Source organism: Seriola lalandi, unplaced genomic scaffold, assembly GCF_002814215.2.
Source record: "Seriola lalandi dorsalis isolate HSWRI2012SDOR001 ecotype SW California unplaced genomic scaffold, Sedor1 jcf7180002054680, whole genome shotgun sequence".
Lineage (NCBI taxonomy): Eukaryota > Metazoa > Chordata > Actinopteri > Carangiformes > Carangidae > Seriola > Seriola lalandi.
The window spans coordinates 1,261,867-1,275,560 of record NW_019525233.1 but is presented as its reverse complement, the minus strand read 5'-3'; the positions used below and the strand labels follow the sequence as shown (position 1 = coordinate 1,275,560).

At 41.6% G+C, this 13,694-nt stretch overlaps 1 protein-coding gene across 11 annotated transcripts in view; it reads right to left on the bottom strand.

Moving 5' to 3' along the window:
• Window positions 1–7: 7 nt before the first annotated feature.
• fnbp1b (formin binding protein 1b) overlaps window positions 8–13,694 on the bottom strand; it is a 55,649-nt gene continuing 41,962 nt past the window's right edge. For 4 of the 11 annotated variants that reach the window (XM_023422278.2, XM_087178254.1, XM_087178257.1 and 1 more), the window contains exons 10-17: window positions 13,553–13,648; window positions 8,057–8,071; window positions 7,722–7,757; window positions 5,043–5,152; window positions 4,812–4,944; window positions 4,247–4,368; window positions 3,958–4,118; window positions 787–2,759 (exon numbers count right to left, since the gene is read on the bottom strand). In XM_023422278.2, coding sequence (XP_023278046.1) covers window positions 2,581–2,759; window positions 3,958–4,118; window positions 4,247–4,368; window positions 4,812–4,944; window positions 5,043–5,152; window positions 7,722–7,757; window positions 8,057–8,071; window positions 13,553–13,648 — 852 coding nt within the window. In that variant the 3' untranslated portion in view covers window positions 787–2,580. The other 7 variants (XM_087178255.1, XM_087178258.1, XM_087178256.1 and 4 more) reach the window with 7 other exon arrangements.

The window sequence follows — 13,694 nt, the reverse complement described above, 5'->3', positions numbered from 1 at the left end:
TGTGTGGGGGGGGGTGGGGGGGTGGGGGGGTGGGTGTGTGTGTGTTCACAGCCTCGTATGTAGGTCGATGAGTCCAGGATGATTCTCTCTGGAGTCAATGAGTGAGTGAGGAGTTCATGACTCACACACGCACACACACACCGCTGGATGAATCTGGAACACGGCTTCCTCCAGCTGGTCGTTTGTCCGTAGGCTCGTGCTGGTCTCCGTCCTGTCTCTGACCACACCCTCTGCCGTGTGTGTGTGTGTGTGTGTGTGTTTGTGTGTGTCGGTGTGTGTGCGACGGGTAAAAGGTAAAGAAAAAGAGAAGTGGCAGAGCCGGGGGGGGCGGGCGTTCAGAGCGAGGAAGCCAGAAGCCACTTTCATGACCGCGCGTGGTGCAAGCGGAGTTAGTTCCATTAAGAAGCAAAGCTTTGCTGAAAACAACAAAAAGCAAATTGTATACTGTGGTTGTGATTGCTGAATGGGTGTTAAGAATGGAGAAGGTTATGAGCGCTAAAATTTAGATGAATTTCTCTCATCCTTGCTTCACACTGCAGAGTTCTGCAGAGGAAGCGCAACACTGCGGATACGTTTTTTCTTTTATAGTTTTTTTTTTTTGTATTTTTCTTTATAACGGTTTGGAAATTGAGATGCGTTACTATCGGCCGTCTCTCTCTTTTAGATTCAGGTCACCGTTCGCTTTTTCTCTCTGACTCTGTGAGCGTGTGAGGAACATGGTGGTTTTCTCCGAGGCTGCTTGCCCTGCCATTCCTCCGCCAGCCTCACACTTTTAGGAATCTGCAATTCAAAAAGGAAATACAAACAAACAAAAAAAAAAAAGAAAAAAAATGACAAAAAGAAAAGTTAGATAGCTTTAAAGGAAAAATCGAGTCAAAGACAGCAACCCAAATATTCAGACATGGAGAGGAAGAAGAACGAAGTCATCGCAGATATGAAACTACTTTAAACTGACTGAATGCAATCTGCGCATACTGCATGTGTGAAACGAAGACGTGTCTGTTTAACTAAGAACCTTTCAGCTAAGTTTTCATCTGGCTTGAATGCATGTTAAAATGCAGCCACTCGACTTTGTCACAACATGCTGAGATCATGTCACGACAAATACTGCAGCATGCAAAACATTTCAAAATGCTGTTCAATAAAAAAATAAATAAAAAATGTGTATTTACGGCACTGATGTAAAATGACATCGTTCAAAAAGGAACCCCATGCTGTGCTGTTAACGAGCCTTCAAAGCTGATTAAAACGTGTGAAAGGAAGTTAAACAGGCTTGTGTAATGAGTGAAGAAAGAGATGATTTCTGAGTATTGAAAAGTAGCACGTACAAAGTGTCTTATTATCGGTATTATAGCAGTGAGGTGAAATGACACGCCATGCTTTCACGGCGAAACACCGTTCACAGAAGTGCTGCTCAGAGACCCATGCAAGAAACCACAAAGCTTTAAAGTCATGACCAGCTCCATCTCTCAGCCCAGTCTCACCAAATAGCTTAGTACAGCTAATACTCAGTCCTTTATTCCTTTACCACTGGCCTGGAAAAAGGGACCAGAACAGCCCAACACTATCATTACCACAAAGTGGATTAAAAAAGAAAGAAAAAACATCTTAACGGGGGCAATTAATTACTGATTCAATCATTAATTTTATAAAATTATCCCTAAACAAGGGAGGATAATTACTTTCACAACTTTTTTCATGTTGTCAATCTATAGCATGCAACACTTGGGGGGTGGGGTGGGGATTTTTTTCTTTTTTTTTTTTCTGTTTAGCCTACAAAAATATCTTTTAATATGTTTCCATATTTTACAGCAGATTTAAATTACATTTGCATGATTGCACATTGAGCATGCTCTCCTTTACAGTGCAACAAGTGACCACAACGCGGTAACCTGCGCGATGATTCAAACTTCACTTGACGTTCAGTGTCACTTCAGAGGGTGCATACATTCACTCAGCTGAGTTTAGTGATTTATTACCACGCTGGCTCAAATACTTGTGATTAAAAGCGTCTTGATTTGAGTGGAATATGATGATCTGACATTTCAAATCTTAATAAAAAAACAAATAAAGTTCTGTGTTTGAAATGTACAAGTGATCATTGTCAGCGAGTGATTTGTCCCATCATGCTCAGCTTCAACTGGGAGGTGGGGGTTGGTGGGTGTCGTGTTTTATTTGCATGACCACTAGGTGGCACTGCAGTGAATCAGTGGTGAGGAACTACAAGCTTCTTTTCACACAACATCCTCCGGACTCAGCTGGCATTCAGTGTCATTTCCTAAACATCAATATATGTTTTGTTCACAGCTCATGAACAGTGCACAGTGACACACACACACACATACACACAATCTGCCACAACTGTAACAACTGTCATGAGGCACAATGGACAAATCTGATTGGGATACAGAGAACAAGTGTGTGTGTGTGTGTGTGTGTGTGTGTGTGTGTGTGTTAGGGGAGGGTATTCTCTTATCTGAGCTACCAGTAACAATCTTTAATCTCCATAACTTGCCCCATTCATTTAGCATGTGAATGGAAACGCACTGACTCACAGTAACAGAAACACACTGTGCTGAGTTAAATGTACGTCATAGCACCTTTGGCATTTGTTTCCAAAAAGACCTCGACGTAGGATGTTGGGACGTATCCCTCCTCGTCCTCGTTCCTGCGCACTCGCGTCCACCCGTCTCCTTTGTCTTCCTCTATGACGTACAACAGCTCGCCCTCCGCCACGGAGATAGTGCCCTCGTTATGACCTGCAAAAGTGGGGGAGAAAAAAATGATATAAAAAAAAGAGAGAAATAAGTGACAAGGCAAGAAATGTACATACTGTGCACTTGGAGGAACTATCTTCAACAAATTTCATGTAGATTAGAGTCATTTGTAAATCAGGTTTCCTGGAGACAAAGAGGAAGTAAAACCAGCTGCTGTGCGACAGGAAAATTATGTAACTTCGACTCTGCATTAGCGTGCAGAGAGGGAACGCCAGCCTGCGTTTTGACATGAATGAGTCACTTCATCTTCTTCACTTAATTTGCTCATTAATGAAATATATGTTTTGTTTAAACGTAAATCAGCGGCTGTGTGGAGGTTGTCTGCAGGCAGAAGCGCCGTCATTCAAATTCCATTGGATATAAAAGCGTTTGTGGATATTTTAAATAATGAATTACCAACTCCAAGACTGTGTGCTTCCAACATACGGGATATTAAATTAATACTTTAGACCAGTGATTCCCAACATGAAAAAAAAGTATATTAGTAAATTTTTGAAAGTTAAATGTGAGACACTTTCACCTCTTCAGGCCAATAAAATTACTTCAAATGAGACAAAAAAGATGAAGAAGTCACTGTTCACAACCCATGCTGTGTTGAGGGTGTCACAATTAAACTTGGACTAATTTTATGGAGTCACAAGCTTTAATGATGTATGCCATGAAACAGGGCCAGTAAAAGTTGCAGCCTCTCTGGTAGCGATGAAATATGCTGCCGTTTAATTCATCTGTGTCATTATTGATAAAAAAAAGCAGAATAAAATAAAAAGCATCTTTAAAATAACTCCTCACAATCATCATTAAGAACGTACACAGGGTTTGCATATCCTGTTTTATTCCAAGGGTCATCAGCATTCATCATCTCTGATAAGTCAGGGCTATTTAAAACCTATTTGCACCCAGCGCTATCTTTGCAATCTTTTCAGAATTCAAAGTTGAAAATAGTGTACCACAGAAATGACTGCATTTCTTTGCACCTCTGCACATTTCCTCAGAAAGGTCACACCCCTCCTCCACAGTCAGAAGAAATCTAATTACATTCCTCCACCCTGCAGCTGTAGCTGACCAATACACAGCGTGTGTGGCCTCAACCCACCAGCAAGCTTTGTGCTTTGAAACATCAGCAGATAAGTCTATTGTGTGTGCGTGTGTTTTAAATTCAAACATCTGTGATTGCAGTTACCTTCAAAGGGATACAAGGCTTTGCAGGTGCCGATGGTGGGCAAGGTCTCCTCGTCGTCAAACTCATCGTCAAACTCCGGCGTGGAGGAGGTGGGGATGGGGTGGGTGTTGGCTTTGACCTGAGTCTCTGAATTCTGCTCCTCTGTGTAGCTGCCGTCCGGGCTGCTCAAGGGCCAACACACACACAGTAAATATACTGTGAAAACATTCATAGTTTTCTTTCGAAAAAAATAAAAGCTCTGGGGTCTGGGACTGATGTGGGTCTGGGTGTTTGTCAGAGTATAATATACCTCTCTCTGTCTTGTGCACAGTTGTTGCTCACTGTTGTGTTGTTCTGGGTCTCATATATCCCGCTTCTCCGGTGTGTATCGCTCTTGGATGGCATCCTCTCCTCCACCTCTGCTAACCAGCCCTGAAACACACGCAGTCATAATGTTTGTGTTGGCTGCAGCCGCATCTTTTTTTTTCCCATACACGACTAACATGACGACTTGAAATTTATTTCAAGCGCAATGGAATTCTGTTTATCCGTGAATCAGACGGCCTTTATAATTTGGCAAGAATCTCTCTGCCTCGCTCTCCACCTGGTTTGCCATTTATTTACAGTGTTCAACCAGGCTGTTGCTCTGGGACTCCTCTCTGCCTTCACAGAGCTGGAACAAGGCAGCCAGCCCCTCCAGCTGCATCACATCTTATCCTAATATGGACGAGCGGCCGTCTTCTCTGGAACCACCCCAGCTGGAGACGTGTGTTTGAACTCCTCATTATTTACTGTCTCGCATAAACCAAACAAGATAACTTTGCCAACACTAACATTCACACAGAAATGGGAGCCGAGGCTGGCACCGGACTAACCTCAAATTTCTGCACTTCAAACTGGAGCTTCTCGATGTTCTGGCCTATTTCTAATAGTCGGGGGTCTACGCTGGCAGGGTCTCCCATCTGAGGGTTCTTCACGTACACGTCTTTCATCTTAGTTAGAGCGTCCCTATAAGAAACAAATTACAACCGTCAGTACAAGTCTTTGAGTCTTCGTTGCGTATTAAAGAGGTAAACACACAAAAAACTAAACTTTATAAAAGTTACCTCTGGTCCATCTCTTTTTGAATGTCTTTATTTAATTCATCTAACTTGCCCTGCAGCTTCTTCCTCCTCTGCTCCGGTGGCAGGTGGCTGAAGTCCTCTGGTCCAGAACCCTGAGAGGAAAAAAAAAAATAAAGGGAGGAAGAGAGGAAGGAAGGAGAACCGGGGAAAAAAAAAATGGAGAAAGAGATGGAAAGAAACTGTAAGATAAAGATATATACATTTTTATAATCCATTATTTATTTGTTGTGTTGCTGCTTTGCCAGGGATCTAGTCAGGTGCAGTATCTCCCTTTGCTGTGAACCCTGTGAACCAAGACTCAGGGATAAATAGACAACAGCACCACAAACGGAGCTCTTTTTATGTTCAAACCACATAATTCAACCTGAAGGAGATACTGCAGCCGCTCTCTAACACACAGTCACCGAGAGCTGGGTTGTTTGTCTGTGTATAGACTTGAGGCCTTTCATCTATTCAGTCGCCACACCTAATCTAGTGCTCTCTGTGAATGTATCGGAAATGTGATATAGTGTTACCTACATCCTATTATAGCTCGTATAGCGTTTCAGTGTGAGCTGGCTAATGCGCCTGAAGCTCTCTGTCGGGACTGTGTGTTCTTATAGTGGTGGATGTGTGAGCTGGCTAATGGGTGATATTCCCTGATGAGAAGGTTTCACACTGGACTTTCTGCAGATATAATGTATCTGTATTCTGAGACTTGCTATATTATAGTGATGCCTGGTCTGTATGGAGCAAGTTCAATCACATATGAATTATATTTATATGAATAGATAAACTAAAATATATAAATGAACCATTAAATTGTGAAATAATTTCATAAATTAGTAAAACTCAACTCAGGATTTTTAAATTCTTATCTGATTTCCTGTCCGTTAGCAAAAACAACCAGCTAGCTGCTCCTGTAAAGAAACTGTACAGTAACTAACTTCTCTTTGAACTTAGTTTAATAATGCTGCAGATGCTACCTACCAATCTAGTTAACTAGTCAGGTTGGAGTCTAACTTTTAATTATTACTTGGCATAAAAGTGTTAGCAGCAGTAGCAGCTAGCTAGGACACATCCTTTCTCTGTGGTCGCTTTAGCTGACAGAGGCTGAACTAGTTAGCTGGCAGTTGGTTAGCTTGACAAACCAACCTGGACAAGCCATACAAAGATGAGATGAATGCTTTACTGGAAGTGTTTTCAAACAATATATTTTACTTTCACAAGAAGAAAGACTTCAGAGATGAAGACATTATTTTGCCAGATGCACTTCTGGTAAACTTCCCCACTGCAGTTAAAGACCAGCCCACAGAAAAATCCCTAATATTTTTCCCTAATATAGCAGTTGGTAAGTCTTGTGGGGGCATGTGATGAAAGGTGAGGGGGCGGGGACTAAGTGACCATATTGTGACATGACATGGGAATCTCTGTAATGACTCTAAAACCACCCTGTTATTATTAGAATAATTCACTTTTTTCATATTTTGTCAAATTATTTCTCAATTTTTTTCATTCATTCCACAATTTTCTCTATTTATTCATATAAGTATATGTATTCACTTAATTCATTTTAATCCCATTGGGACTCTAGTCTATGATTTTATTTTTGAGTGGAAAAAAATAAAAAATGCTGTGTGGACTGAATAGATCAAGGTCTGTGATTGGATCTCATTGAGATGGGTCACCACAGGTTATTAACTGCTGGAGCTACAGACTCGAGGTCAGGATTCACCGCACATGAGCCAGGTCAAACACAGCAGCTAGGTTACCATGGCAACCTTACCCTTTCTGCCTGCATCATCACGCAACACTTACCGGGCATGCAACATAACAAAGATCTGTCAGTCATCATGCAGAGACATGCTCCTTTCTCAGTCACACGTTACAGTACAGACGTCATGTATTAGTGTTTACTTCCTCTATGTAGCCAAGACAAATGAAAACATTATTATCTAAAATGCAATTTAACTCTACATGATAAAAAGTGAAACTATGGGCAGGTACAACATTAATGCCTGCAGTATGATGAATTTACAAATGTATTGCTCTGTTTGGAATCAGACATAGATTTTGAAAATTAAAAATCTATACATATTAAATACAATAATACTGAAATTATAAAAAAAATCATGAAACGGCGTAATTTCATTATATCAGCTTAGTTCCACATTTCTAGAAATCCGCTTCTCTTTCTTGCAGAGAGATGCTGTCGTGTCTGTAAGGCAGATATGAAGCCACGGCCAACAGGTGGTTAGCTTAGCTTAGCATAAAGACTGGAAGCAGGAGGGGGAGTGAGCCAGCGTCAACCTGTGTCCAGTCTTTATGCTAAGCAAACGTAACTATTTACTGGCTGTAGCCTCATATTTATTAAAACAATAGATCTAAAACATTAAAAGTCTATTTCCCAAAATGTCAATTAATTTAATACTTAAATTGTCTTGGTCTGGAAATATGAAGTGAAAGAGGCCTGTCAACGTACATTTCTCTTAAATCACTTTTACAGAACAGCATTCTACTGTATAAATGAAATTTGGCATGCAGTGTAAGGACATGAGTGAGCAACTACTACATAAGATCAGATTAGTATTTGTTACGATGACAAACAATTTTGTCGAGACGGTAGGGACTACCAGACAGGCTACGAGACGGACAGATAAAACATAGAGTAAATGTGATCACCTCAATGAGATTCCGGACGTGGGAATTGAGTGTGATCTGCACCACAGAGACCACAGACACAGTTTGGGAGAGACATGACGAGAAGACAACCACAACATGAAAACAAACGACAAAATGACATATAAAATGAGACAACGACATGAGTCTGGGGGTCCATCGTTGTGTCACAGCAAAAAAAAAAATTAAATTATTAACTCAATTCAAAAAAAAAAAAAAGCGGCACAACAAAAACATAACGGCGTACAGAACGTTATTAACAATGTGTTACTGGGAGGACGTGACATGCGTGCTATGGTCATGCCGCTACGGACGTGCGGTTATACGGTCATGCTTACCAGCTTGAGAGAAAGCTTCATGGGGGGAGAAGAGATAGAAATGGCGAAGAGCAGGAGAGAAAAAGAGACAACAGACAAAAGTCAACATCAGGAGAATATTATGGCCATTTGTTTCATTTTCCTTTAAACAAAAACTGCTTAGATGTATTTTATGATAATGCTTTGCTTTGCCAAACTTCACCATTTAGCTGAAAGAGGGTGCAGCTCTTAAAGGATGAAGGATTTGGATTTATAAGCATTTTATATGCTTTCAGCAGCAATTTCAGCCCTAGAGCCCCCCACTCTTTTCTAATGTGATGAAGTTTAACATTTCTAATATGATGGATTAATGAAAAATGAGAAATAAGTTGGCAAAAAGGACCAACCTACTGCACAAGCATGGAGTAAAGAATGAAAACAACTGAGGGAAGACAGATGAAAACAAATGAAGAGGAAGAAGTAGAGGGATAATGGCTGCGACAGGGACACGGATGTACCCTTTACTTCTTGATCCTGCTGCCATTACAATGACACAGAGGTGACAGCAGAGGGCGCCAAAAGCATGTGTCACATTAGCAGATCCATATGTTGACATGGGAGGCAGATACTGCGCACATTCAAGCTGGAGAGACAGTTTCCAAAACCAAACTAACACACTTCAAAACAAAAGCAGCTGAATGAGGGTAGTAAACGAGAGAGCAATCATGAACCAAAAGATACACAGAGTAAAAAAAAAAGAACAAAATTAAAATAGTTATAAAAGTGTTTATTTGGATCATTTGCTGAGTGATTCTTGAGGGGACGTGGTTATGTTTTTTGAATCCAAAGAACAAGAGTAGAAAGCATGTTAATGACCATTGGCTGGTATAGCTGGAGCAGATGACTTGTAATCCTGTTAGAGGCTCACAGGCTGGTGCACTGAGGAGCTCTACTCACTTTAGCCGACTAATCAAGTCATCCACCTGGAATGGATTGTTACGGTCCTCACTGCGACGCCTTGTGATCCTCCACCTCACCACCGCTACATCACTCTCACATTTACTTTCATAACACTCAGTGTACTTTCTGTATAAGTAATAAAAATGCATCTAGGTTTGTATCCACTGATTCTGTTGCTACAGGGTCAGATATGGACTATCCTCTTATGAACCTTGGTATGAGAGAAATTCTAACCTTTTAATTTACGTCTTTGGATAAAAAACAGAAAAAGTACACAAATCTTAATGAAGAAAATATGTATAAATCAGAATGTGGTCAAATTCGAATTTGATTTGAACATTTAATAGGATATTAAACCACTTTTAATTCCTTATTTTGCATGTGTCAAGTCTACAAACAACAAGATTCAAACTTGTTTGCAATCACTTTCCATGCATCTACATTTTCTTCACTTGTCAAAGTGCTACTGAATCATTTTTATCATATGATTGGATCCGATGCATCTCATCTACCAACAGCATGATTTCTTTCACGCTCAAGTCTCTTTGTTCCATTTCTGCCAATTTCCAATAAAGTAATCCCAATTTATACAAATACTGTATATTAGCTATTTTTCACACAAATAAACTGACCATGAAAATTAAACATTTAAATTACATATGCAGAACCAGGCCACTGAGTAAAATGAGGCAGATTCTGGGTAAATCCTTGTCTCTGATTGGCTATTCCTGCTCTGAGCACACATGTGATAAATCATGCAATCACTTGAAACCTGCAGTTTGCCGTAAGCAGGAGTGAGTCGCATGATGTCAGTGTTTTATATTCTACAGTCTCAGCAAATAACTCTTCACTCATATATTGGCTCTTTAGAGCTTTCTTACAAGTTTTATAAACACAATCTACCTGAGCTCTTTCCAACCACCCAGACAGACACAGATACACAGGTATATTATGGTACTTACAGACAGAAAACATCGCTGCTGTATGGCACACCAGCACAAACAAAGCCCTGGAGGGGTGAATTCTGGGTCCTGTAGGCTGGACCCAGATCCAAAGTGTGACCAACACCACACCTGACGGTGGGACTTAATTTGCAAGGAGGGGTGATTGCTGGGTGGGATGAATAGCATCCTCACGCCCGAAGTTACCCACATCCACAGGTGCTTGTGACACTTTGTGAATTGACCCCTTGTAGATGCTCAGTGGGGGAAGCCCTGAAACAGCTGCGGGACACAGCGAGCATCAAGAAAACCTCAAGCAGATACATGTGATGTGGGATGAAGTCATCATCTTCTCTGATCATTCGTCCTGCTTCTACACGTGTCCGGGCCATGTGATCAATAATGAGCCAGGCACAGACACTCGCCTCCTTTGTGAGGACAATTTTCCTCATTAACTGTGACAAACAATCTCCTCGTAGAGACCGAACATGTCACACAACAAATTATTATTAATGAGGCTACTGCCTGTGTCGTATATGGCTTTTAGTAATCACACACATCCACATCCACACACACACACACACACACACACACACACACACACACACAATACTCATTCATAATTTCTTCCGACCACGCACACACACCGCTGGTACTCACTGACGCCCATCACGCACACTTACAACATATTGCCTGGCTTCGAAAGCATATGTGGGTCGGCCCAGAGTCCTCTTCATAAGCTCTTTGTGACAAATGAGCGAGCGCGGGGATTGCTGCTGTGGTGGTCGTCAGAGAGAATACAGCTTTGTCAATGAGAACTCACAAAACAGCACTGACGTCTTAAAGCTCTTATACTGTATGTTGCCTTAGTATGACCCCCCCCCCCGCCCCAAAACACACAATACACTTTCTCCTTTTCCTCCCAAGCAACACACATACACGCGCACATACACGGTGGACTGTGGATGGATTACACAGCTAATATGCAACACACAAAGGTTCTCCTGCAGAGGCAGACATCCTTCCACTGTGCAGAGAGACACGACACCCCACCCCCACTGGCAGAACTACTCTAATCCCTAATGTGTCGCCATGTCCTCCTTGCAGGAGGTGGGAGAGGGATGCTTTTGTATTTTCTTTATTAACCTGCTGCTGTAACCACAGAATACCAGTGATAGAAGCTTTTATATCTTGTTTTTGCCTTGTGAAATCTTCAAACAGGGTTCCTGCAGGGTTTTTAAGAACCTTCTAATGCCACGGAGAAGGTAATTTAATACCTGTTTCATGATCATACCGTCCCAAGTACGATGGAAAACCAGTGGGTATGACATTGCCTTGACATTTTTATTAGTTGATCAAAGTTTATTACTTTCCAGCATTATATAACTAATTATTAATGATGCAACATGGACCGGGATATGAGGCATAAAAGGATGGATGTATTAATCGATTAAAGATTATTAATGCTTTTAAGCTCATTTAAGTTTTTGCTAAAATCAACACTTGCTCATTATGAGTCAAAGAGCTTCCTAGCTACAGTAGCTATTAGCAGTGACAGTGTTCGCTTCAGGTCCGATGCTGATGACTCCAAAAAGGAAAAGGATTGAACAGCTTCCTGTGTTCACAATCCACTGTCACAACAACCCCAATTTAATTAATTAGTATGTAATATCTCCAACAGTCTGCCATCAGATACAATGACTGTCTATGGCAACTAAGGGAAAACACCTGCAGATTAAAATTAAGATTTCCAAAGCTTCTAAGACTTTTCAAGATCCCTGCAGATACCCTGTTAAAAATGAGCCTTCCTTCTCAAATTCAACACAAAATACTGTAGTGTTGGCAATAAAGTGTTAGCGCTAGTTAGCTTGGTTTGACCAGATGGATGTAGGCCTGTTTGTAAAGGAGCCGAGGAACTGCCCTGACCCTCTACCAGCAGTTGTTCACAGGCATTAGTCCAAACTGAGTGTGCCAGTGAGGCAGTGGGGCTGGTGTCCCTAAAGGACCTCACGTCATTCTACTGGATTAACCATGCACCTTCTGTTGCCTTTTATTTACCTATCATTATGGTACTTATCCAAAAACATTAAGTGGTTATACAGTAAAATGTCCTCTAAATCAAACAACATCTACATACATAAAAAAAAACAGAAACAGGTAACTGTCATGAGACATGCAAAGGAGTACAAATTATTTAAATGTATTGTTATGAGATATGGAAAGGAGTGCTAATTCTTTTAAAAGAAGTCTTTGATTCTTCAAAGGGCTTTCTACTCTGATAGTTTCTAACCTTTCATGGCCTCAAAAACATCATTCAACCTTTTACTGGTGCTGTGAAATGTTACAGTAAGGTCAAACTTCAATCTCTTTAATCTATGAATAGTTGTAAACAATGAATTTGATTTTTTCTTTGAACATTTTTTAAAATCGCTCTTTTCAAGAGTTGCTGCAGCACTTCCGCTTTGAGAAACGGGCACTTCCTGCTCGATCCGTCTGGCGCTAGAAAAAATATACGCTTCCCCTTTTTCTGCTGACCTTCAATCATTTCCTCTCCCATACGTGCACACATTGCACCACAGCGCCGTATTGTTCTTTGGCCTTTTCAGACGTCATGTTAGCACCAATTCATGCTGATGTTTTCACTTTGAGTAAGTGCAACCCTTTCAAAATATGAGCGTAAACAAACAAAAAAAATATATATATATATTTGTGGGAACCGGAAGGAACACGTGAGTTGCCGCCCATTCCTGAGGTCAGGGATAAGCTGGAGGGTGAAGTGGATAACGGGATGGCGTGCTATGACCTGCCCCAACGGGAACTCGCGATGACACCCACCAGGACCCTGAGCCGGTGCTGATAAAGCCACCCTCCAGGAAGCCTTCTAAAATTACTCTCCTGGCCCCCTCACTGCACACAGAAGTGACTCTGTCGGCCTGCTGCCATATCCACAACCCTTGACTCAAATCATATCGTGATATTTAACTCTCTTCTTCTTTTCATTACATCACGTGCAAAAACAAAAAAAAACAAAAAAAACCCCAAAACAATCTGCCTCCAGCACAGACTGCAGAGAAGTGCGCAGGGAGCTACTGCAGTCTCCATGCTACTGCCAAGACTGCTCAGGCGTCTTGCTAGTTTCTGTCAAGAGGGGAGGGGGGAGGTGGGTGAGAGGGACTGTCATTGTGAGCACAGTTAATATGAAGAATGAAGGGACGAGATGGAGAGACTGCTGCTGTGTCAGACAAGTACCATGGATTCATAGTTATGCGCTACCAAAGCATGCTAGAGAAGCAAAAAGCCTGAGCACTGTATGGGTGAAGCTGAGAGGCCTGTTGTACTCTTGATCTTCGCTGCTTATACCATTTTAGCGGTTTGTAATTATAGCATCAATTTTGAAAGTAGTTCTGAACTCAAATTATGAAAATGAAAGCAGCCCAAAGTGAGCGCTATTTTCTAACCGAGTTCACATTTCCTCCATATAAATGCATGAAGTTACTGGTAACACTGATAAGATTCTACCTTTGTATTACTTCACCCATACAGCGCGGCAGGTACAGAGCTCAGATACAGGTGTACAGACACACACACACACAAACAAACACACGTGCACGAAAGCTTGCTGGACACACACACTTACCCCTCGCCTCAGGCTCCGGAGGCAGTGCATTTTGGGTTTGGAGGTCATGAAGTCGTTGAGGCGGTGGGAGAGGGGCTCCTTGTGCTGCTTGGGAGACTGGGGGTCGTTGGGAACAGCAGAGGGTGAGGGCGGGGATGAGGCT